At 28.7% G+C, this 26,607-nt stretch overlaps 2 protein-coding genes and 1 pseudogene across 3 annotated transcripts; 1 reads left to right on the top strand and 2 right to left on the bottom strand.

Moving 5' to 3' along the window:
- Positions 1–1,600: 1,600 nt before the first annotated feature.
- LOC107614055 (uncharacterized) lies at positions 1,601–3,018 on the bottom strand. Its single transcript, XM_016316281.3, has one exon. It carries the CDS (start codon positions 2,939–2,941, stop codon positions 2,396–2,398), a length of 546 nt encoding a protein of 181 aa, XP_016171767.1. The 5' UTR covers positions 2,942–3,018; the 3' UTR covers positions 1,601–2,395.
- An 8,561-nt stretch (positions 3,019–11,579) lies between these two features.
- LOC148561256 (transportin MOS14-like) lies at positions 11,580–13,835 on the top strand. Of its 2 annotated transcripts, XM_088491745.1 has the most exons (5): positions 11,665–12,129; positions 12,834–12,881; positions 13,006–13,152; positions 13,423–13,554; positions 13,678–13,725. In XM_088491745.1, the coding sequence occupies exons 3-5, from the start codon at positions 13,093–13,095 to the stop codon at positions 13,723–13,725; spliced, it is 240 nt and encodes a 79-aa protein (XP_088347871.1). In that variant the 5' UTR covers positions 11,665–12,129; positions 12,834–12,881; positions 13,006–13,092. The 2 variants fall into 2 exon arrangements, 1 of the variants encoding a protein (XP_088347871.1); XR_015886107.1 differs by lacking the exon at positions 13,423–13,554 and having other exon boundaries at positions 11,580–12,129; positions 13,006–13,275; positions 13,650–13,835.
- A 4,377-nt stretch (positions 13,836–18,212) lies between these two features.
- Positions 18,213–18,874, bottom strand: LOC148561257 (uncharacterized; annotated as a pseudogene).
- Positions 18,875–26,607: the final 7,733 nt, after the last annotated feature.

Below are 26,607 nucleotides of genomic sequence, written 5' to 3' on the forward strand. Positions count from 1 at the left end.
TTTATTTAGTCTAAATATGTGCATCATATGCAATTGAATTCAAAATTTAATTAACGTACGATTATCACTTATACATTTTATTTAAGTAGGACGATCTAATGATTTGGTGTTCAATTATCATCCTTTCCTTTGATACTGTTTTTATTAAAAAATACCATATACAGGCCAAAAGTTAAGATAGTACTAAATCTGTTATTATATATTCGTGTATGTATAAATTTATATATTATTTAATTTATTTTTAATATATATTTTATATTTTAATATATATTTTATATAAATGTTAAATTTTTTTTTCCGTATATACGTATAGTATGATTGATTTTTATTAATGTAAGTCATTATTAAAATATTGACAATCAATAAAATTGTAAAATTAAAGTGATGATAAATTAGTATAAAAAACCATTATACAATAACTATTATTTGTCATGATATTTTATTCTATTGTAATTTTATGAGTCCGTTTGGAAAGTTTTAAAAGTTACTTTTTTTAGTTTTTGACTTATGAAAAGTAATAGTATTAATGTTTGGTGCAATTTTTAAAATCAACTTGTAGCTTTTTAAAAAGTTATTTAAGTGAAGGAATCCTTAGTTGTTAAACTCTAGCGCAGCTCCTTTCTCTCTCTCTCCCGTTAAGATAAACCGCAAAACTCTCTTGAGGACCACTGTCGCTACCTCAGTCTAGGCTGCGGTGGCCCTCCTATGCTCCTGTCTCCTTTAACCTCTCCTTCTTTTTCGTTTTTTTTTTGTCTTCCATTCTTTCTCTTCCTTTCTCTGTTTTTTCTGTCTCTCTTTTTCTCCGCTTCCGTCCACACCGTTTTGCCACCTTTTTATTTCCTTCTCTCTTATCTTCTTTCTTCTTGTTTTTTGTTTTTTGGTTTTTTTCTATTTTACTTTTAAAGATTTAGATTTGAGATCCAGATCTAGATTTAAAATAACTTTTTTTTGGACTTGAATTTAGTTCTGAGTTCCTGATCTTATAACCTATATGTGATTTTTTTCCTTTTTATGGTGGTATTTTGGTTCACTTTATAGTTACGAGTGGTTCTCTAATGTTATTGATCTTTTCAGATCTTAAAAGAAAATTCTATGAAGAAATAGTTTTATTCATAGAAAAATTTTTAGAATCGGAAAATATTCAGATCTCTACAGAGAAGAAGATATATCTTATTGGCTTGCAACACATGTGTGTGGATTTAGAAACAAAAAAGATCATATTTAATTTTTGTTTCTACTTTTTAAGATTCTTAATAATCGAATATTAGGCTTGCTATCAGATTATAGTTCAATCCATAGTATATTTATCTTCTTGTTAAGTGGCGTTTGGTTTTTCTATGCTTAAAAATTGTTTTCTTCTGTTAAAAAAAAGTTATTTAAGTATTTATAGAAAAAAAAGGACCTTTTTTATAATAAAATTTTTTTATCATCACATTTCTTTTAAAATAAGTATTTTTAGAATTAAAAAATTAAATAAAAAATAGTTTATTTATAAATTATTTTTAATATAAATATTTATTATTTAAATTATTTTTTAAAAAAAAAACTTAATTAAGTTGATATCCAAACTGAAACTATATGCTATAGTATCAAACGATGATTGATGACGATGGAAACTAAAAGTATACACTGAACATATATTTATGGTACACAGTAGTAGTGTTCAGATGAGACTCGCCAATAATAACAAAGGCAACTGACCAACACTTTCCAACATACAAAACAACGACTTAAAACAATTACATGATGACAAGAACAACACATGCAATGCAACAATATTAACAATCATAATAGTAGACCAAATTAAACCACACTCTAGAAGAAATTCTTAGCTAGATACTTCATCATAAATAAGATTTAGCATCTAACAAAAAATTTCTCATACAATATATATATATCCGAAGAAATTAAATTTTTGTATGTTTCTAGAGAACGTTTAATATATACTTCAGAAACATTCACAATCATCTATTTTTATTTATTTCACTCATCTTAAAATAAGTTTCATTTTTTATTTCTTTGGATACACTAAACAATTGATATATCAAAAACACAATATATGTATATTATGTCAAGATATGTCGATTTTTCAATACATCCAAAAACACATATATTTTAAGATGAGTGAGTGTAATGTTTGAAAATGACTTAAAAATTATATTTAAAAAAGACATGATTGTGAAAGTTTCTAAAATTTGAATTAAATGTTTTCTAGAAACATGCAAGTATTTTTAAAGATAGAAACTCACGTACAGTTGTCTTCACCTAAAGTTAATAATTGAGAATCGTTAAATATAGCTTTTCAACTAAGGATTCTCAATTATTAACTCTACGTGAAGACAACTGTACGTGAATTTTTGCCGTTTCTAAAAAATCGAAACCTACTAATAATGATTTAAGGACATTGGAAGCCAGGAGGGACAGTTTTTTGGCATGCACTAAGGATCAATTCAAGTGTGATAGGCACATTCAAGTTGATTCCAAGCACATTGGCCTTAATTGCAGTGCAAAGGCAAAGTGCTGCTTCCAAATCAGCCAAACCCTTAATCAATGCACAACACTGGCTTGATGGTGGAGTCCCAATAATGATGTTAACAAGCCCTAAAAGGTCAGCACAAGCCCCTAACTTTAGGGTATCTTTAGGGCATTTTTCTTGGGATGGTGGAGATGGAGTTGGAGTTGGTGGACATGGAGTAGAAGGAGTTGGAGGTGTTACTTTCGGCGACGGAGTCGGAGTTGGTGGTGTCGGAGTAGGAGTTGGAGGTGTTACTTTCGGAGACGGAGTCGGAGTTGGTGGTGTTGGTTTTGGTGACGGTGGCGGCGTCACCGGCGGTGAAGGTGGTGGAGTTGCTTTTTTTGGTGGGCAATTGGCATGAGTGAGTGTTGAGTAGGCTAAGAGAGAGAGCACCAAAATGGTGGCAATGACTTTGTTTGAAGCCATAGCAATAATAATAATAATAATAGTGTTATTGTTTTTTGTTTTGAATAAGAAATTGTTGAGTGAGATAGATGGGTTTGCATTGGACCATTTTTAAAGACAAATTGTGAGGTTCTTGTTGGAAATCTGATTGGGTGGAAGAGAGAGTGAAAGGGTGTGATAACGTTTAATTTCCAGTTTGATCTTTTTTGTATGTTTCTCAAAGAAATAATAATGGTTTAATGTGTACTCTTTTGGTTGTTATAGATGAGTCATCATATATAAAGTTACATAATTGGTTATTGAGAAATGTACTTTTTTTGGTTATATAAATCCTTATTTTTATTTTATTATATATATTGAACTTGACATGTATTTTTTTGAATGGTTGGTAGAGTCAGGAGCTTGAAAGAAATTTTCGGAGGAATAAAAAATTTTAATAAAAAAATTATTTAATAATATTTATATTAAAATAAAAACTAAAAATATAATTATTTTATTTTTAAATTTATTAATTAAAATGTAAGATTAGATATGGTTAAGATTAACTAAAAAAGTAAATCTGATTTTCGTTAAAAAAAATTGTTTAGATTAATAAACTAATTTGATTTTAAATAAAAAGTCAATTTTAAAAAAATAATTACTTTTTACATGAAAAAAAATTATTTTTGTCCATAAAATTAAAAATAGATTTTTCTTTTTAAAAAGCTGATTTTTTATTTAAATTATACAAAAACGATTACGCCTTATAAATTATTTCGTAACATTTTAAAAGATTAATTTTATTTTTGATAATATTTATCTCTTAAAAATCTCAAAATTAATTATTTTTATTATTATTTTCATTACAATCAAATAATATAATACAATAATAACATTTAATTTGTAATATTGATTTAAAATAAAATATTAATTTTTTTATTAATAACTGATATTACTACTAGTTATACTATCATTTTTATTATTCTAAAAATAAAATAACGCATTAAAATATATGAGAAACTAAATATAATTCAGTGTAATATTGATTTAAATATATACATACAAAAAAAAAGTTTTAAAAAATAGTAAAGATGAATATTGAACTCAAATATATAAGTTAAAAGTATATCATTTTAATCAATTAAATTAACTTTTTTTTTTTTTTAATAGAATTTCTTATAAAAATTTTGGAGGACTGTGATCCCATTGTCCCAACAAAGCTCTGCCAATAGTTAGAGTATAATTTTTATAGAATGGATATTGACACTTTTATTTTATTAATTAATATATATAATGGATATGAATATATAAAATAACATAATGCATTGCATTTATATATTATCCCTCTTACCTTATTCATACCCGTAAAGCCATGATATTTATTGAATTAGGTTGGTACGGTGCATTTCCATGCTAGTAATAAGGTGCATTTCAATTTCTTTAAAATAATATATTATTAAAATTTAATTTTAATATATGGATAGTATAAAATATTTTATATAATTATTTAATTATATTTATTATTTTAAATAATTATTTATATAAATAATATAAAAAAATAATTATTTTTGTTGATATAATATTATATAATTATATATAACTGTTTTATAATAATAGTATATTAAAATTAAATTTATATTATTATTATTATTATTATTATTATTATTATTATTATTATTATTATTATTATTATTTGAGTAAATAATTGTGGACTATGTTTACTTGGAAGAACACTACAGGCTCTGATTCCTCGGGAAGCGATAACATTTACAAGGTTCATCATGAGAATGCTAAAGAATCACAATTTCACGTAGTTTGTTCTACCCATGAAAAGGGCAGCTTTGGCTTATTAGTTATTACACGTATATAATAATAATAATAATAATTGTGGGGTAAATAATGGTAGCCGAAAAAAACAGTAAAAATGAAATAGAAATGAATCAATTTGTTTTTTCAATTATTATTATTATCATTATTATTATTAAGGAGGGTATATATAGTTTTTTTTTTTAAAGTTAGAAATGAGATTCGAATCTACGATATCTAGTTAAATATAAAAAAATTATGCTATTTAAAGTATAATTTATTGATATATATAGTTATTTTCACAAACAATTTTATTCTTAATTATTTTATATACATTAAATAATTTATCTATAAAAAGTTACGCTCCATTTTTTACCCTAATCAACCGATACGTGGGAATGCGAAAAGATTGAGAGTTTACTATCAAATGGTTTCACACTTGGATATTATTCCCTCACACTACTCTTCGCTCGATCACAACTCAAGAAAAATATCCCGCTGTTCTCTTGAACGTTTGTAAGACAATGTAATCCTATATCACACTCCAAAAAGATTTGCATAAAATGGTATTATTAATATTAATATTAAGGCAATTTTATAGAACTATCGTAATATTTGTGAAAAATTTAATTTTGATGTACTGTAAATATAAAATAATTATATATATAAAATATTAAATTAATAAAATAATTATTTTTATATTAATTATATATAAATAATTATCTAAAAATAAATATAATTAAATAATATTTTATATTATCAATCATTAAAATTAATCTCATATTTGTGGATTAATATGTTGTAGCCATAATATATTTGTAGTCATAGTAATTTTAGCCATTTTGGCAGTTTTAACCGCCATCATCTAATTTAATTAATTAAGAAAATAACCTAATAATTTAAACTTAATAATTAAGAGTAGGTCTGGAAGTGAGTTAAGATAACTCATCAGCTGGCTCGATTATATATATATATATATATATTAATACACATATCTTATATACATTTAGTTTATAGTTTATACTTTTAATTATAGTTGTCAAAACCGAACCGATAATCAAACCGATCAGAGTACTTGTTTATTGATTCATTAATTCAACCTATGATTTACTGGTTGAACCGGTAAAATCGGTCCTACGTAAATAAAAAATATAAAATAATCTAAAATCTAAAATCTAAAATTAAAATTTAATATATATATATTTTAAAAACAATCAAGTTTGAAGAAATTATAATCAACAAGTTATAATTTAGTTATTATTAAATAAGTATATAAAATTTTAATATTTTTTCATAATAAAAATTTTTTAATTTTATTTTTATATTAAAATAATTTTTTTTATTTTAATAACTAATTAATTAGTTTATATTTATTATATTGTTATATACTAAATATATTTATTGAAAAATAATATTAATAAATATCATATAATCATAAAAAAATTATATTGTAATTAATAAAAATATTTGATATTTTTATTTATACATATCTACTTATATTTATATTAATAATTATGAATAATAAAAAATATAATTAATTTAAATATAAGTGAGTATAAAATTAAAATAATATCTAAAAAAATTATTATATATTTTTACTATATAATTAATAATTAGCATTTAAAATAATAAGGAACAATATAATTCAGTGGCAAGGAGAGCATGCAGGCACAAAGAAGACCCAATTCAAACTACATCTTTATTAGTTTTAGAATTTTCTCTCGAATGGTTCGGTTGAACCAGTTTTTATTGGTTTTGGACGATTTTTACCGACTTTGACCGGTTCTATTCCTTAAGCAGTTCAAAGACTGGACTGGATCGTTTGGGAGTCCGATTCACCGATTTTTCGGTCAAATCGGCCGATCTGGTCCGGTTCTTACAACTATGCTTTTAATCGTATATATATACATATAAAATAGTAATGTATAATTTTACATATATTAATGTTCTTATTTAAAATTTTATAATTATTTTTTATATGATTTTGATGTAGAATATAAATAAAAAATTCATAATTAATAGATACACAATATATAAAATTAATATTTTTTAATATATATAGTTTATAATTTATTGATATAAAATTATAGATTATCTTCCTGTTTTTTAAGTCAATTCGTGAGCTCGAGTCAACTCAACTTTCGGTGAGCCAAACTTGAGCTTATTAGGAAATAGGCTCGATTGTTAATGAGTTGAGCCGTGAGCCAAGCTCAATTTTCGTGAGTCGAACTTGAGTTTGGTCTAGTTTAGCTCAGCTCGACTCATCATTTCCAACCCTAATCGAGAGTATAAGAGCAGAGTACGTGAGTTGTGAGCTTTTTCTCCAATAGCTTTTGTCGAGCTTCTCCTCTATTATTGATGTGAGCTTCTCTTTTATCGAGCTTTTTACATTTTATGTTGCGTGAGTTTCTTATCTTAATGTACATGTTTTTTCCATCTACTACGTTTTCACTTGTATATTTATATACAAAATTCTGATCCTCTTCTTCTATCTTCATCTTCTTTTGATTCATGATTTGTTAATTTTTTACTATATCTTAATATTCTTTCAGTTTCCTATTTTGTGCATTAATTCTCTTTTTTGTATGGATAAAATAAGTTTTTTGTCCTTAACGTTGATGTTTTTTTTCAAAAATACTCCTAACATTTAATTTTATTTAATTTTTTTCCCTAATATTTTCTATTAATTCAATTTTGTCCTTAACGTTTTTGATTTATTTTAGAATTATCTCATAATACTTTTAATTTTATTCTTAACATTTTAGATGGAGTTAGCGTTTAGGGATAATTTTGGTGCAAATTAAAAATATTAGGAACAAAATTGAATACAATTAAACATTAAGGATATTTTTAAAAAAAATTACAAATGTTAGAGACAAAAAATATACTCTATCCTTTTCGTATTTTATATGATCCAGAATGTAGAGACTTCTTCTCCTTCTGCTCTTCTCTCCAGAACTCTCATACAAGATTTACTGTGATGCCTCCTGATACGCTCTTTTTATCTTCTTCTTCCGTAATTTTTGTTAATTCTTTCCGTACCTTTTTTTTGTGTGCTACTTAGAGTTTTGTGTCACTTGATTTGTGATTTTTAGGTTTTGAGTTGAATTTATTTTCTCAATAAATTTGTGGAAATTTGTTCAATTTTAGTTAGATTTTTATTTTTAGTTCTAATTCACTGCTAATGCGTTCAAGGGATGACCAACAAGAAAACAACATTTATTAACAATGTAAAAACGGTGATTCTTAAACAACGATAAACCAAAGTTCTGAAAACTAAACCGACGATTGAATCGATAGAAATAGAAATTTAAAAGTTTAAAGGTTCAACCGAAGTTAAATCAGATATAATAAAATAATTTATTTATATATAAAATATATAATTTTTTTTAAAAAATTATCTTTTTGTATTTTATTATTTTAAATTAGTTAACCGCTAAAAATTGAATGCACTTGACCGATTAATCGATTGTTTGACCGAATTTTCGATTTTTTTACACATTTAATGCCAATCGATATTTATCCTAAATTGGACCACTTTAGTCACTGGTTCTTAGTTAGTTTGGTCAAATCGGCCGATTTGATCTAGTTCTCATAATAATACAAAAATTACTATTTTATCTTGTTAAAGCGACGGTTTTCACTACTATTTTAAATTTGAAGAAAGTCGTTATTTTAATGATTTGAATTATACATATTTTTAAAAATCTAACGTAATATCCAAAAAGACACTTAAAAATTTGGCTTTTTTTAGAAAAGTGATTCTTAAGTATAATGGTGGTTCAAACTGCCATAATTATCCAAAATAAATTGCTGTTTTAACCAAAAAAAATTTTTGTAATGTGTCACTAGGAATTTGTTGCTTTAATTATATCTCAAACATTTAGTAAAACAGGTTACATTTAACTGATTAATTAGGTTTGATATCCTACTCAATCTAAATATTCTGAAATTTTTTTTTCTATTTATAACAATATTAACTTTTATAGTAAAAAGTTAATATGAAATAATGAAGAGGAACTGAAGAAGAGAAGCCTCCTCTAGGAAAATCATTAACAAACTCAATTCATGCGCACTAACTCCCTTACCTTTTTAAACATAAAAGTTACAAATTTCTTAGTGAAATTTAGTTAGCTCATCCCTTCTCTAACTAACTAACCAACTGATAACTTCTTCAACTAACTAATTAAAGCATAATTAACACTAACAGCCTAACACACCGTTCATGCAAAATTATTTCGGACGTAATAAAAAATAGATTTTCTTGTTATTTTTATTTCACTTTTTCATTTTTTCGTCATTGGTTATAGCATTTCCTCTTGTCAATTGAAGCAGTTGCTTTCTTTGAGGCAAAAATATCAACACAAGAGAAGATTTTCAAATGCAAATTTGTCTCTCGTTGTTCCTTAAGAAAGATATTGATTGAAAGTTATAAGTAAAATCCTTAAGTTAATTTCAATACCTATATATTAACAAAATTAAACTAACAGCTTGTGAATGAAGCAACCAAATAGATAAGAAGAACAAGAAGAATAAAAGGACAAGTGTTCAGTGTTTAGTGGGTTCCAGATTGTAAATGGAATCAAATGATAAAATTGTTCGTTTTCTTATGCTTTGTCTTGTTTCATGACCATTAGCGGGTTTGCAATTAATTATTGATGGAAATAATATCAAGGCATAGTTCTTTTTTTTTTTTTTCTTTCAAAATATCAATTTAGTTTCTCTTTTATTATTAGGTAAAATATAAATAAATATCTATATAAACTAGCAGTTTAGATACGGTCATGTAAGGCTGGCGATAATAACCTTATTTGTGAATATCTAATTTAATTTAATCTAATCTAATATATTCAAGTAAGATTGACAACCTAAGGGAGCGGATTAAGAGTATGGCGGATTGAGTTACGGGTAAGGTCATATACGAGTTTAAATTTAATTCACTGACTTATTCTCATTTCTGATATATTATAACATGTAGTTAAAAATTATTTTATATATATATATATATATAATAAAGTTGATAGAGATTGAATTTACATATATTTTTTTGTAATTTTAATATAAATTTTATTATTATTTTATTGCTTTTAATTTTAATATAAATTTAATTTTGTAGATTCTGTTTTATTAGTATATTTATGAAATATAGAATGACTAACTAATGCATTTGATTGGAAAAAATTAATTTGTTGCGAGGAAGATCAGGTGGGATCGGATGAGAATTTTTATAACGCATGTAGGGTTAGTGTGAAAAAAATTTCAATTCAGGTAAAATAGAGTTGAATTTTAAAAGAAATATAAATTCGTGAGTGAGGTTAGGATGGAGTCTAAACTCTACTAGCCACTACAAGAAAAACATTGAATATTGTCGGATTTATCGTTAGACATTAGCGGCAGTTGGTTTACCAGCGGATTTATCGGCAAATTTGGAAATAAATTTGTCGGGTAAAAAAGTTACCGCCAGATTCAATTTTCTGACGTTAAATTCGCTGGTAATATTTGGAGGGAAAAAAGAAAAATTTGCGCGATCATTATTGTCGGATTTATCCGATGGTAAAGCTCAATTAATGGAACATTGCATTTTGGTCACACGCAATGTATTACCGTCGAATTTATCCGCTAGTAAATTCGACGGTAAAACTCAATTAATGAAACGCTGTGTTTTGGCACGCGCAATGCATTTATCCGCCAATAAAACTAACGGTAAATTTGCCTAAATTAAAATGCGCGCGCTACCCTCATTTTGAAAGACTCACTCTCTTTCTAAACCTCCTTCCCCCCCCCTCTCTCTCTCTCTCTCTCTCTCTCTCTCTCTCTCTCTCTCTCTCTCTCTCTCTCTCTCTCTCTCTCTCTCTCTCTCTCTCTCTCTCTCTCTCTCTCTCTCTCTCTGTAGCTCCCTTTGTTAGCGTCGACGCTATCAACAGCCTCCAAAGATCGCATGAATTCCTTGCGTCGCGTTAGCCGCTTTGTCGCTGTCGTTTTCATCACTCCTATCACTATTCCCGCCGTCGCTACTGTCGTTTCTCCTTATCTCACCGGAGCTCTCTCCTTCCTCCCTCAAAATAAGTTGTCCTCCTCCTTCTCCCTATTCTTTTTTTGCAATTTATTAAAAAAAACCCTAATGGAACTTGCCGGTTGGTCACTACTGTCGCCACTGTGCTATCCGTGCTGCCATTACGCCAGAAAGACCTCTGCGCTACCACTATTTTTGAGTAACTCACTCACTAGTTAGTTTAGAGTAGTTAACTTCTAAACCCTAATTTATGGTGTATGCCTCTGTTCCTGTTTTATTTTGATTTTATTCTATTTTTATTGAACTTTAGGGTTTGTTCTGATTTTGCTCTTTTTTTTTTGTTTATTCTGATTTCGATTTTATGATTTATTTTGGGTTCATTATTTTATTTTAATTTTGAAAATTCTAATTTTTGAATTCATTATTTTTTGTTCTGATTTGTTCTTAATTTTTTTTGTTCCTGATTTTTGTTATGATCTTTAGTTTGTTTTTTATTCTTGGCTGAAATTTTTTGGCAGTTCTCCATTGTTTTCCAATTATTGTTTGATGTTCTTGGTTCTTAATTTTAGTTATGTTTTATCACAGTTAGAGTTCTCTATTGTAATTTTATTTTAGTTTTTTTGTAATATTTCTATAGTTTGAGTGTGAAAACATGAGTAAAAAGAATTGTATTTTGATAAGATGTTGACGAGACTTATATAATTATTTATTTAGTTTTAATCTACCTCTGTTTAGAATTAACATTCATCACTACAAAAAAAAAGTTTAAAATGGCATTAATAAAATGGCAGTTTTATAAATCTGCCATAATATTCGGATATAATGGCATAATCTGTTATTGTCGTAATGAGTTCAATGATTATGGCGGTTTTCAATGATTATGGCGGTTTAAAACCGCCCTTATCTGGGGCCATGATTTAAAAATACACACACACTATCTGATTCCAACCCTAATTGAAGAACTAACGCGCTGCCACATACACTGTTTCTGTAAGGTAACGACACCTACCACTGGGATCTACTCCGGCGCGATCTGCTCCAACGACAACTTTCTCCACCAAGGATCTCCTCAGCAGCGTTCTCCTTCGACTATAATCTCCTCGCCGTTCATCGCCATCGTTCATCTCCTCGCCGCTGCCTTCAATGAGCTTCTACGATCTTGTTCTGGCTTCGATCTAAAGGTTAGCCATCGCCGCTCATCTCCCTTGCTGCTTCGTTTATCACCTCGCCGCCGCAAGCAACATCGTTGCTGCTTTAGCGAGCTTCAACAAATCTCTTCACTTTTGTGATTACGTCCTTGCTCTCACCGTCGAGAACTTCCTCGAGCGCCACCTCCAGACTCCCGTCTTCAATCCCAGCATGGCCAAGTCAATCCACCACGCCAGGTCCTGATCCTCCAACGCCACATTAGGTCTTCCTTTCTTCTGTTCACTTTTTTTTTCTGAAATTTAGGGTTTTTAAATTCCTAATTTAATATCAATTGTTATTTGCTTTTGCTTACTGTCAAATTAAGAATCTAATTTCCTTGATTTCTAGGCTTTTGATAAAATTTTCTAATGTTAGATTAACCTCTCTGTATAATTGCTCTTAGATATATAATATCACTATTACTGAAGGCATAGGATCATCACAATTCCAGTTAGATCTTCTATAATTGCTCTTAGATTTTTTTACTCAAAAATCTAACCAGAATGCCTTATTAGCTTAAAAATATTTTGAAAATATTAAATTTTGTGATTATAGAAGATCTGTTCAATATAAAATTAGGCGGATAATTGCTTCTGAGCATTTTTGTTTGCTGAAGTAGGAGATCTTATGTTATGTTTTGATCTTTGATTTAATAATTGAAAGTTGAAACATTTGCCTGATTTGCTTTCTATATGCATGTACTAATATAATTGCAAGAATGTAATTGGATCTTATGGAAAATCAATTCTACATAGCTAATAAAGTACATAAAAGATAATATAATACATTATACAAAATTAGTACATAAGGACACTATTATAATTTGATCTTTTGATGTCTGCCAGCTATGACCATTCAGATGCGTTAGTATGTACAATAAATAATGAATTTGCTAAGGCTTTATTTTCATTGTTGTTTTGAACACAGAACTTGCTAAAAAAGTTCCACAAGGGTCATCCAAAAGTCAAAACTCAGGTTAATCTATAAGTCCTTTGCACCATTCTATCTTTTCTTACAGTTATTTTTATTATCATTTGAATATATTTAAATGGAAGTTTAGGGTAACCAAATGTATTCTTCATATCTTTTTAATGTGTAGATTAACATTGCTGTGACTGCATTGGCTGTGCATGTGCCTGCTGAAGATTGGGGAGATGGTGGTATAGTGAAATGGCTTAGGGACGAGATGGATTCTCATCCGGAATATATACCAGGATTCTTGGAGTTACTAACAGTTTTGCCAGAGGTCATAATATGATATGTGTGATTATGTGTCATCTCTTCATTTTATTAATGAGACAAATGCCTAAAGTTTGAGTTACTAAGTGACAAGTTGTTATAATTTTCAAAGTTGCTGCCTTGTCGGATAGTATTTTATTCGACAAGTAATGTCATGCAACTCGTAGATTCTTATATAAATGGTTGTGATAAAGTCTTTTAATTATTGCAAGTTGATTAACAGTTTCTTTGGTTGTTCTGCATGCATACCTTTAATGTATTTTGTCTTTATAAACAGGAAGTATTGAACTATAAGATAGCAACTCGACCTGAAAGGCATCGTCAATTTGAAAAAGGGCTTACTTCTCAAATGGAGGTTGCTCTAAATATTTTGACAGCTTGTTTGGCTATTTCTGAGCTTAAAGAGCAGGTGGGCAATGAGTTCCTGTATTCTTTGTGTGTCCCTAAGTGGTTGGCATGACTGAGGTATTTTAAACTCAGTTTTATTGATAAATGCTCCAATAGTGATTTTTTTTTCTTGGTTATCATTCAGGTTCTTGAAGCGTTTGCTTCGTGGCTTCGCCTAAAGCATGGATACTAATTTTTTTCTACCTCTTTGCATATTGGAGTGTTCGGCTAAGTTGTTTTTATTGAATGTATTAATATATTATTCTGATCAAGATTAATTATTCAAGAACTGTTTTGTATAAATGAATCATCTGAATTGTGTAGCATATTGGAGGAAGCTTGTCAAATGAGTGTGCTTTACTGTCAAGCATTTAGTTCATTTTTTTAGGCGATCTATAGTGTTCTCATCTATATGTATATATTTGGATTTTTTAAAACTCACAAATATATAATTGACAGCATAGTTGTCAGAACCGAACCGATAATCGAACCGATCAAGTCACTGGGTCACTGGGTCAACCGGTGGGTCACTGGTTGAACCAGTTGACTCGGTACTATGCAAATAAAAAATAAAAATAGTCAAAAACCTAAAATTAAATTTTGAAAAATACATATTTTTACTAACATTTTAAGAACAATTAAGTCGAATTCTATAAATAACTAATACAAAAATAGACATATATTTAGTTCATACTACTATATAGTATCTTAATTAGACACAATAAGAATAACAATCTATGAATTATATCCAAAGAATAATTTCAAGGTCTAAATATTTTTATATAATTAAATAATTATATAAATTAATTTTTTTCTCAGAATAAATAATTTTTATTTTATTTTTATATTCATTATTATTTTTTATTTTAAAATTAATTAATTTGTACTTCAATTAAAAAATAATTAATTTAAAAAATATTGAGTTAAGTATTTCCATGTGTATATATATATATATATATATATTAGTTATAAAAAATTGAAATATATATTATAAAAAGCATTAGGAATACTAAAGAAACGAGTTAGTGCAGTGGTTGTCAACTTGGTCTGTATTTCAGGAGACCCAAGTTCGACTCTTACACACTGCAATATATATAAAGAAACGTCATCGGCACGCAGGTTGACCGTTGACTGGACCAGTTCGGTTCTGGTCCGTGTCGGTTTTGACCGGTTCATTTTCTTAAGCGGTCAATATACTAAATCGGACCGGTACAAGGTCTGGTTCACCAGTTTTCCGGTCGAACCAGCCGGTCCGGTCCGATTTTTACAACTATGATTGACAATTGGCTTTTAAACAAAAGAATGTTGAATGGAATGAGTATCTCAACTTATAGGAAATAGACTTGTCAAGTGAAACTGATGGAAAGCATAGATGCATTCCACAAATGCTGTATAATTTCAGGAAGGGTTTATAAAGTTAATGAAGAATATAGGGGAGATATGTATTTAATTTGAATATTACAACTTTATTATCTTGGTTTATGTATTTTTTTTCCATTGCCTTTACTATTTCTCTTTAAATTTTTGTTCGTTTCAGGATTCCCGGATCTGTTCTCAATACCCATCCATTAGTTCTTACGGCATTATCAAGCTTGAATTCTGAGTTTCTTTCTGAGGCATCTGTAAATGGTATATATGATAGCATGGGAAAATACTAATAATTTTCTATTTTTCGTAAATATTCATATGCTTTTTGTTGGTTGAGCAATGAAATGTAGGAAGGAAGATATCTGAGTAGCAAATTAACCAGTGTTGTTCACTATATCTGAGTAGCAAATTAACCAGTGCTGTTCACTTGCATATTTAGAAAACATCTGTAATGAAATTATAGTTTCCTCTTCGTGGTAAGTGTGTTTTATACTTTCCATATCGTAATGAAATTATAGTTTTCTCTTCATACCTTTTATCACAGCATTTATTCTGTCTTGCTTAATGCTCCTTTTCAACATTCTTGTTTGTTGACACTCCTTTTTTGCACAACGTAATTTACTAATCAATTCATTGTATTTGATAGTCTACTATGGTGTGGTGTTTTACTTTTTTGCTTTTGGCAATTGGCGGATTTCTTTTTTGTAGATGGACGATAGTCCAACCACCGGAAGTGTGAACACCATGACTGCCGAGAAGCAGCATCTAGCAAAATTACTTGTATGGGAGAAAATCACTTGTATGGATCAAATTAGTCATGTTAGTTGTATGGTAAATTATGTCTATAATCTTAATTATTAAACTACCCTTTAGCTTTTCTAATCTGTTCTCATTATGTTCTTCCTATAATATATCTTAAATCATGTAGCCAAAACAGAAAATTAAAGGGGATCTTGATCATGGTAAGAGGATATTGCAGTGCTCTTAACAAAATCCAACCTGGTGCCATACCCAAGGTATGTTTATTCTATTCTGTTTTCCATGGAATCAGTCATATTCTATGCTCATCTGGTTTCACGTTGTTCTTGTTGATTATCACGACTAATTGTTGGACTTGAACTGGTTTATTAGGTGGTTGAAGCCCCCAGTGATGTTGATGTTCTTTCCGATGGGAAAGCACTATCTGTGTATCAATACTTTGAAAATGTGAGGAACTTTCTTGTTGCTCTTGAGAGATTGGGGCTTCCCACTTTTGAAACTTCTGATTTGAAACAGGTGATTATTACTTTTTTTTATTATTATAAAAGAAATGATAAATGAAAGTATTATAAAAGAGATTGGGGCTTTCCACTTTTATTATTATTATTATTATTATTACTTAGCTGGTGGAAGAGGCATGAATTCAATTAGCAGCTTGCTAAGTGGTATTTACTAGTTTCCTCACTCTCTGATATTCTAATAACAATTAATATATTCTATACTCCCCGCATCATGCAAATTTTCTCATTGGGTAAGTTTGTGCCTTGCCTCACTTCAATGCCGTGTGTGAGTTAATCTTGGGTTTTTACTACATATTCTGCAAATGTTGATATTGCTTACTGATTGCTATGGTGAAAAGTGTATATTAGAAAAGATGTTTGTCACAGTTCCACACGTTTTTCTTTTTAATTTTTTTCACTTTCTCATTATTTTGAGCTGCTGTTATCCATGCATATCCCTATGTTTTGCAGGACCCACTGGTTACGAAGGGACCAAGATTGGTTCCATTGCTTGGCATAGATGTTTGGGAGCATGCATATTACTTACAGGTAAAATTTCGGGCTTGGTAGTTAACTGGTGATGGCATGATTGTTGTAATGACATTATTGAAGGCCTGTTTTTCTTTTCAGTGTGATGGTTATGATTTACGAAATGTTGTGTTAGCAGAATTTTCAAAGTTTCAAAGATTTCAAAATACCTTTCCTTGTATAAAAGTTGTTATTATCATTTTCCTTATGTGCTGATAAGTGGCTGAGAAAATTTGCTTCCTTTCTTAATATATTCTTGATGATTTTATTGATTGAGATGTCTCTTCATTATAAGATGAAATTAAATAAGTAAATGACCCTTTTCTCATAGGAAGCTAGAGCTTTACTAGGAAGCCTTGAATATCAGAAGAGTAATTTTGAAGCTACACTTCATGTATTTGAAGGAATAGACATTGCTGCTGTTGCTCCAAAGATGAAAATTTCTATATCACTTATTCCTGCTGCACTTTATTCTTTTTTATTATGTTTTCAAATTATATTTTGTTGTAGGAATTGAATCAAGAGAGTGAGATTTCATCGCCAAAAGAGTTAGGAAGTAGGTCTTCTGGAGCAAGCAATAGAGCAGCATGAAATATGATGGAGATTTTATGTATTAAGAGTTACATGTTATGACATTTATAGTTGAAAAATTATGTTATGTTTGATACTTTGTATAAGAGTTATTACTTTTGATTTTCAATACTAAAAAATCATATATTATGTTTAATACTTTGTTTATGAGTTATATAATATTTTGTTTATGGATTATGATTTCTAATAATAAATATTATTTGTTTAACACGATAAAAACGAGGGTAAAAAATTGTATTTTTAAACGATAAAAAAAAGTGTCACTATTAGGGTTAAAACAGCGGTTTAAAAATGACATTTTAACCAACCAAAAGCCATTCTGTAAGGGTAAAAATGGCGGTTCAAAAAATGCTGTTTTAACCGACTGAAATGCCACTATTAGGGTAAAAACGGCGGTTCAAAAAGGTAATTTTAACCGACTAAAATGCCATTCTGTGAGGGTAATAATGGCGGTTTAAACTGCCATTTTAACTAACCCTTAAACCGCCATTTTAACCCAGCAGAAAATCACCGTAATAACCAAAATGGCGCTCTGAATTACAGCTTTTTTGAAACCGCCGTACTTGGTAATAATGGTGTAACGACCCAATCCCCAGTAAGTCATGATCATACTAGAAATCAAGTGTCACCAACTTGTTCACCTGAAACTTTTACTATTTATTATTAAGCCTGTAATCAGGTTAGCGTACTATTGAGTTTTGAAAAGACTTTTACTTTATATAAAAAGATTCGCGAGAACAGCTAATTAAACATACACAAGCTAGCATTATATATACTCACAACACATAGCATAGACCATACATACGCATACAGGTACTATCGTATATATATATATATATCATAAGTTAGCATACCACCCTTAGAAACATTACTATGTACAAATCGACACTCCGGGCCCTGGTTCGTACAGAAAACCCCTAAGCTGGCGCCCGGACTAGCCTAGTCAACTATGTACACCCTACTCTCTCAGTGAGTCTAACCAAAAGTGAGAGATTAACACAAAAGCTAGGCTAATACAAAAAAACTATCAAAAGGCACAACCGCAGCTCCCAGGCCTCAGCTATCATCGTCAGAGGAGATCACAACCACATCAGAACACTCCTCAGGGTCCTCGTCCTCATCATCGGAAATCTCTATAATCTCAGGAGGGGCGCTGGCACTCGTGCTACTGGTTTAACCAGCACTCGCCGGTCCACTAATAGAGGCGATAAGTGGCTCCTCAGAAGATGGCTCGGATGAAGATACTGAGATCTGCTCCACTGGGATGTCCTCCTCCGGTACAGGCTCTGGAAAATGCTCCTCCATGGGCTCAGGCTCAGGGTCCGCCTGATCCGCAGGCTGATCGGGATGCTGGTGAGGCATCGGCCCATCATGAAACGGGTGAAAGGGAGCATCTGGGTGGAGCCACTGCAGTGGGAACTCATAGGGCATGTCGGGGTTAAACTGTGGAGTGTCAATCGGGTGATGGAAAGGATGATCACGCAGAATGTACATACGAGTCCTAATCTCCGCAGCTACTACATAAAACCTATGCTGTACAATATCCTCGTATATATAGGGAGGGTCCATCTCGTAAAATATAACTCCGGTCTCCATCTGAAGGGGAGGAAGAGAAGGGGTAAGAACTGGGGGGTTCTTAGTAGGGTCGAGGGTAGTTAGTTTAGTCAGGATTACCACAATTCAAGTAATTCACAATGAACTATACAAGAATTACAGAGAAGCATCTAATTACCACAATTCAGAGTAACAGTGAGGAATGCATAAACACAGGAAGGCAATCACAGATAATTTCACCATATCAAATAAAATGCAAATGCACAACAAGGATGATGCATGTCTGGTCCTATCGCAGGTAATGAGCTCATTTGTCGGTTTCGACCCGCGCCCGACGCAATCCGACTCGCAAGTCAGATAAGGCATTCCAGCGGCATAACCTCTGCAAGTTTCTACTTCTTGCAGGCGCTGATTCTCCAGCTGAAGTATGCCGAACATGACCTCTGCAAGTACTTGCAGGCGCTGATTCTCCAGCTGAAGCATGTGCCACTTTCTCCTGGAAGTCATTCCATATACATGGAATTCTCGTACAATTACACACACATCAAGCCCACGGCCTAACTTTTCACAACGACACTATAACTATTTACTCTCCGTCACTCTCTTGTGACCTTTTAATTATTTCATAATCACACGTGCCGGTTTGTCTTCTCTCTTTCTTTTAAAAAACAAAACTAATTCCCCTTTTTATTTTTAACACAAATTCTTTAACATTTTTCAAGATGTCGCCAAACGGAATCCTTCGACAAAACTCAATTACTTTTAAAGTTCACTAAAACTCCTCCAAATAAAATTCTTGAGTCAAATTCAAAGCTTCAGCCCCTTTTCATTTTCAAATCAAACTTAAACATAGTATTTTTCTTAAATAATTTTAAAAATATTGAATAATTCTTTTTTTTTAAATAAATCAAAAATCAAATAATACCATTTCTCAAATTCAATCTTTTTCTTCTAAATAAATTTTAAATCAATTCTTAAGGTTTATAGCAAAATTTCGGCGGCACCTCCCCTAAAATCCGGACTCTGCCACCCTTCTCGGGTTCCATCCAAACCATTTTCCACACTCTTTTCAAATCATTTCCAATAAAACAAACCGGCAACTTTTAACATTTTCAAATTATCCTTACCGTAATCCAGAAATCACAATCATCAGAATAACTCAATTCCTGGCTGCACTTAAACCCTCCAAACCTCAAACTTATCACAAACATCGATATAAATTCAACCGACAAGTAATCACGACATCAATTCACTTATCAAATATCAAATTAACCGATAAAATTTTACCAAAACCCTACCTTCGTACGAAATCAAAATATGCGAAGCTTCGGGGAAGCCTTCTGACCGAGCTGCTGAAGGGAAAAACGTCCGGAATCCTCCGTACCTCCTAGAACTCCAGTTGACCAAACTCAAGGGGTAGAGGAGCTACGTCACCGTCGACTTCCACCAGACAAATATAACGCCAACACGTAGAGGAGGAAGATACGAACACTTTTATCGGATTAGATTTTTTATTGGAGTTACGAATCACAAGAAATCAAAGCCGGAAAGTTTTGGGAAGCTCACGGTTTCTTTTCTTTCTTTTGGTTATATGTATATATACATATGCTGAAATGCATATAAGTAAGTTTCTTTTCCTTTTTCCCAAATGGCTTCGGCCACTTCCTTTTTTTTTTTTTTAAACTTTAATAATAATAATAGTAATAATAATAATAATAATAATAATAATAATAATAAAAGATCAATTTAAACTTTGTCTATTAAAATAATAATTTTTTTTTTAAATAACCAATTATTTAATTTTTTAAAAAAATCCGGAGTTTTACAAATGGCGGTTCAAACCGCCGTAATTATTCAAAAAAACCGCCGTTTTTACCCAAATTTTTTGTAGTGCATGTTGGTTTGGTAATGTGGAAGTTGATGTTCGTTGATGCCTAATTTGTATACTAGAGTAGTGGGAGCGGCTTTAGGTTTAATTTAATTCTCTGAATTAATCTTAACTTGTTAATTTTCGAGTTAATTATTGTCTTATTATTGATTATTGTTTATTTTCTGAGTTTTTTTGTTGTTTGAGTTAATTATTTTTTGACTTATTATTTATTGTTGTTAATTTTTTGAGTTTATTATTATTATCTAAGTTAATTATTTTTTGAGTTAATTAGTGTTGTATTTTCTGATTTATTAGTTTAAAAATTATTGAATTTAAATATTTAAAATTAGACATTGAATTTTTATACTAATTTTTAAAAAATTTAAAATTTAAGTTTACTGTCGGATAAATTTATCGGTAGTTATTAATTTAATTATTAATTAATAATATATTGCCATCAGATTTACCGAGAGATAAATTCAACGATAAAAATTACAAACGGAAATTTTTCAATGATAATTGATGGCGGACGAAAAAATCCATCGATAAATAATTGTCGACAAAATTTATACTATCGTATTTATTCCGACACTAAATATAATGGTAAATATATTATCGATGAATTTGTTTTATAAATCCACCGATAAATTCAACAACATCTAACAAATTTTTTATAGTAAATTATTCTATTTTAATCATTATCCACTTTCTTTTCTCGTTGTCTTTCTATAATTTTTTAAGATTAACTATTATGTATTAATAGTTAAAAACATTATACTATTTAATTAGGTGTATATATTGATTGATAATTTATAATTGATTGAAGATTAGAATCAAATATAGAAAGAGAGTAAAAATTTCGTTTAAAGAAACTTTTTTTTTTTTGAAAAAAATTACAAAAATAAAAGAAAGGAAGAAAAGAAAACATTTTATAAAAATGATCGCATTAATGGTAGTTATCTCATGAATGCACAAATATAGAAAAGTGGAGTGAAACATAATTTTAACCATAATTAATAGAAAAAATTTACATTTGATATCATACAAAAAAAATTAGACTTAATTTGAATAAATTTCTTAAATAAATTTAAAAAAAACTTAAAATATAAGAATTTTTATTAATAACAATTTATGAATAAATTATTCTGTGTTTAAATTTTTAGTTATAAAAGTATTTATTTTAAAATTATAGTGATTGAATAAATAACTCAAAAAATATAATTTTTTTACATAAAAAAATAGATATTAAAATAACAATGATAACAAATACTTTTTAATATTGAATGTTGATTTTACATTCTAATTTCATTTGTTTTTAAATTGTTTATACTCATCATTCAAACTAGTCTCTTTCAAGAACTTTGTTTTTAAATTTATCCAACCAACTTTGTTAAAATGTGTTCTAGATCTATTTTCAACCACCATTTCTTCTTTACATATTTTTATGAATATAATAATATTTTATTTATTTCAATCAGTTTTAATTTTTTTTTTCGGACTTGCCAATTTCATGAATTTATTGAGGGAGAACATAAAAAAATTAAACAAATATTCCGTACATGAAGAGATACATAAAAAAGTGGAGAGATATTGTAAAATAAAGGAATGATCCTATTGAAAAAAAATGGTAAAAAATCAGCACTTCTAACAGATGAAAGTGAAAATGGTGAAAGACTAGTACTTCTAGCAGATAGAATATTGCGTAAAAATAATGATAAATGGCCAATATTTCAAACAAAAATAAGAAACAGTTTTCACAAAGCTAAGAATGAAAATAGCACAATGGATTTTTTTTATTTTGAAGTAAAAAATTTTCCTTTTAATGAAAGTGATAAAATAATTTTTGAAAAAGAAAAAGTCATTTTTTTTACTTCTTAAAAAACTCTCAATTAACTTCTTGAAAAAATTAAAAACGTTTTTTAAAAATAGTACCAAATACGCTTAATATAACTTTTCATAATAAAAAAAAACTTTTGCTATTTTTTAAATAGATTCTTAGGCTGCGTTTGTTTATAGAGACAGGACACTGAGACAAGGACACTGATACACAAAATTGTGTTTGGCAGAGGAGATATAGAGAGAGATAGTGTGTTCAGAGACACTGAATTAGTGTATTTTGTGTCCATCTTGACAGGAAGAACACAGAGACACTAACAAAGACACAACTTATTTTTTATTTTTTCTTTCATTATTCTTGTTAATTTTTTATAATTATATTTTTTATTGTTATATTTTTCATCTCAAATTTTTTGAATGAAAAAAATGAGAATAAATTGAATTTTTATAATTTATTATAATTTATCATCAAACAAAATACAATAATACAAAATTTTGTATCTCTGTTCATCACTATCTTATCCTATCCTATTCTTTGTGTCTTCTCTTGTTAAGAACAAACGCAGGTTTAATTACTTAATAAGAAAAAGTTATGGAGTTACAAAAGTGGTTAAAAAAAAAAAAGTTATGCGGTTACAAAAATGTCTTATTCATTACCAAATCGTTAATGCCTCGTTTGATGTTTGTGTGATTTTGTTGAATAAATGTTATTCCCCAAAAATTTCTAATTATATTTCTTTGGGGAATTAAAGCTAAATTACTGTTGGCACCATAATGCTGGGAGAGAAACTAATTTAATTTGATGGTATACTCTTTTTTGAAGCGCATGTGTCGTTGCAAGAAACAACAATGCATGGATGGATATGGCAGTGGAATAGTGGATAGAGTCATCTACAGAGAGGTCACATCCTTTGACAGAAACTTATTCAGTCCCGATCTTAGGATACTTAATTGATTGATATTACTTTCACACAACAAAAATCAACTCAAAATCAAAGTTTCTTTATTTCCCATCAATCCTAATTGATGATTGATTAATGCATTTGCTTTTGTTAATATGTATTAAAATGTCATGAACACTAGACGTCTCTATATATACATGAGCTTATTTAATTATTTTTTATTGCATGTTTTACTTATTTCTACCGGCGGCAAAAATAATATATCCGCAATTTGAATTTTTTTAAAATAAATAAAAAATTATATTTACTATTTTAGACAAAAATAATATTATATAACCAATAAATATAATATTTATTATGTTAATATTTAACTAACAATAATTTTATTCATATTTATAGGTATGTGTATATAAAAAACATATAATTTATTCTTATGTTTACTAAGAATTTACACTTATATTTTTTTAAAATTTACATATATAAATTAATAAAATTTATTTATTAAAAATAATACAATATTAATATTGATTACATAATAACTAAAATTACTTAAAAACGATGACCTCCTAAAATTTCTCATAATAAATTTATAGTCACAACTTATAAACAAGAGAGAGAAAATAATTTTACACACACCACTTGTGAAATAGGAGCCATTTAAATAAAGATCCTTAAAATATTTTTTAATATTTTTTTATTAATTAAAATTCAATTACACATATTATTAAACCGTGTTATTTTATTTCTATCAAAATTAGATTAGATAAATTGATTTAGCAAAAAAATTAGTAAATTACATCTTAAATTAGTCTAAATTAATAATTTTTATAAAAAATAATTACAATATTTCTATTATAAAAAATGACAAAAATATTTTTATTATTATTATTATTATTTTGAAAATCCTAAATCATAACCTTTCTCATCTTTCTGTGCCGTTATAAGATTAGGATTTAGGGTTCTCAAATTTAACTAAATAAATAAATAAATATATCTATCTATATATATATATATATAATTGGAGTATTTTATTTATTTTTTATAATAGAGTTATTGTAGTCATTTTATATAAAAAAAATATTAATTTAGACCGATTCAATATTTGATTTACCGATTTTTTTGGCCAAATTAATTTATCTAATCTAATTTTGATAAAAGTAATACAGTTTAATTGATTATATGTATTAAATTTTAATTATTAAAAAATATCTTAAAAAAACATTTTAAACATCTTTATCTGAATAATTTCTTTGCGAAATAAGCTTGGAGATTTTTTTGCCAAAAAAAAAAATTTTTGCTAGCAAAATAGAGCTATTTTGCATTCCAAGACTGCGAAATCATGGAGAAGAGCATTGCCTTGACGAAGCCCTGCAAAATAGATAGAAAGATATGATATTTTAGAGGCAGTGACTGCAAAATCATAACGAAATACCATCCATCCCACTCTATATATATACTAGAAAATGAAAGTGGTTCAACAATCTTATTTCTTTTTTGTTTCACACAAATAAATTTAAAAAATGACTATTAAACGGGAATACAACCTGTCCCATTCTATATATTAGGCAGATTAATTTTATGTTACGTATATATAAAATTAGATTTATTATATAATAATATATAATAAAGAGTGATTTTATTTTTTTAAAGGTACAAGATCTTTGTTTTAAGATTATAAATTGTAATAATAGAGATGTAATATATATCTAGAAATATTATAATTAATCTACAAACACAACTTGATATTATCTTCCACGCTGCAAACATGATGCCCTTATATGTGGAATCAAAAGCATCCAAATATTGAGATATCTTTGTAATTTTTTTTTCAAAATATATATATATATATATATATCTTGTAAACAAATCTTTACATAACTGATCATGAAGCCCATTCTGAAAATGAAGAGGGAGCGCCTTATGCTTTGAATTGAATGTATGACAATAAAGTTTATGATATATATTGTAATGCGAGTGTCAATTAATTATTATGGCATGCATGATTAATATTTATTGACACCTATACTTATTAATTTATGAACAGCTTTAAAAAGTAGTAATTTCTAAGTATAAGGTTTTGTCTGTCCTTAAAAGGGTCGTTGATTTCATCATTCCATTAAGAGATAACATGTAGAATATTTACTAATGATATCGTACACAACAAAATGATTAATTGGGAACATACACTATCCAAAATAATCATATATGGTTTTACTTGATAAACTAATTATTAAAGTATCCTTTGGTGAATACCTTCATTGATACCCTTTTCTCTTAACTCTTCTTCAACTACTACATGTGGCTCTTGGATAGAGATGAAAGTGAGCCAATTTGTTAACAACTAAACTGAGTTTATGAACTTGTAAAGTAAACTTAAATCTAAATTTTAGCTTATATATTAAATAAGCAAAATTTAAATTTTGATAAGTTTAATATTATAATAATATATAATTTTGCACACATATATAGTTCTTATATATATAATTATGATAGAGGAAAGAAAGCTCTATGCTGACTAGTTTGATGCTTTAGGTGTTGGGTGTGATTAATTGCTGTTTTTGGGTTTTGATGTGTTGTGATGATTTCTGGGCTTGGTGTTCTTAGAATTTGTGTTGGCCGTTTTAGTTCTTATGATTCAACAACTTGATCAAATATTTTTATTGAAGGATTTGAGATCATTAAGTTAATTTTTGGGTATTGAAATTCAAAACACTAAAAATAGTATCTTGCATCTGTCACAAACTAAATACATAACAGATTTGTTGTCCAAAGTTGGCATGGGAGAGGCATCTCCAATGCCAACACTAATGATTTTTTCTCTGCGACTGTTGTCTTCAGGAGCTGAATCTTTTGAAGATCCTAAGTTATTCCGGACAGTGGTGGATTCCTTATAATATCTGACCATCATCTGTCCAGATCTCTCTTTTGCGGTCAACAAATTAAGTCAGTTTATGCATGCACCCCTTCTTCTTCATTGGAAAACAGCAAAGAGGATATTAAGATACTTGCAAGGGACAAAGGAGTTTGGATTGACATTTCACAGATGCAATGATATAAGGCTCTATGCTTTCTTAGATTCGGATTGGGCTACTGATATTGAGGATCGCAGTATCTGGATTTTGTGTGTATTTTGGCACTAATTTAGTGTCCTGGTCTTGTAGGAAGCA

This window comes from Arachis ipaensis, chromosome B6 (assembly GCF_059453495.1).
Source record: "Arachis ipaensis isolate K30076 ecotype BB chromosome B6, ASM5945349v1, whole genome shotgun sequence".
NCBI classification, from domain to species: Eukaryota; Viridiplantae; Streptophyta; class Magnoliopsida; order Fabales; family Fabaceae; genus Arachis; species Arachis ipaensis.

Coding starts and splice junctions, on each gene's coding strand:
- LOC107614055 (XM_016316281.3), bottom strand. CDS start 2,941: ATGGCTTCAAACAAAGTCATTGCCACCATTTTGGTGCTCTCTCTCTTA.
- LOC148561256 (XM_088491745.1), top strand. CDS start 13,093: ATGGATTCTCATCCGGAATATATACCAGGATTCTTGGAGTTACTAACA. Junction 13,153..13,422: donor TACTAACAGTTTTGCCAGAG/GTCATAATATGA, acceptor CTTTATAAACAG/GAAGTATTGAACTATAAGAT. Junction 13,555..13,677: donor TTTCTGAGCTTAAAGAGCAG/GTGGGCAATGAG, acceptor GTTATCATTCAG/GTTCTTGAAGCGTTTGCTTC.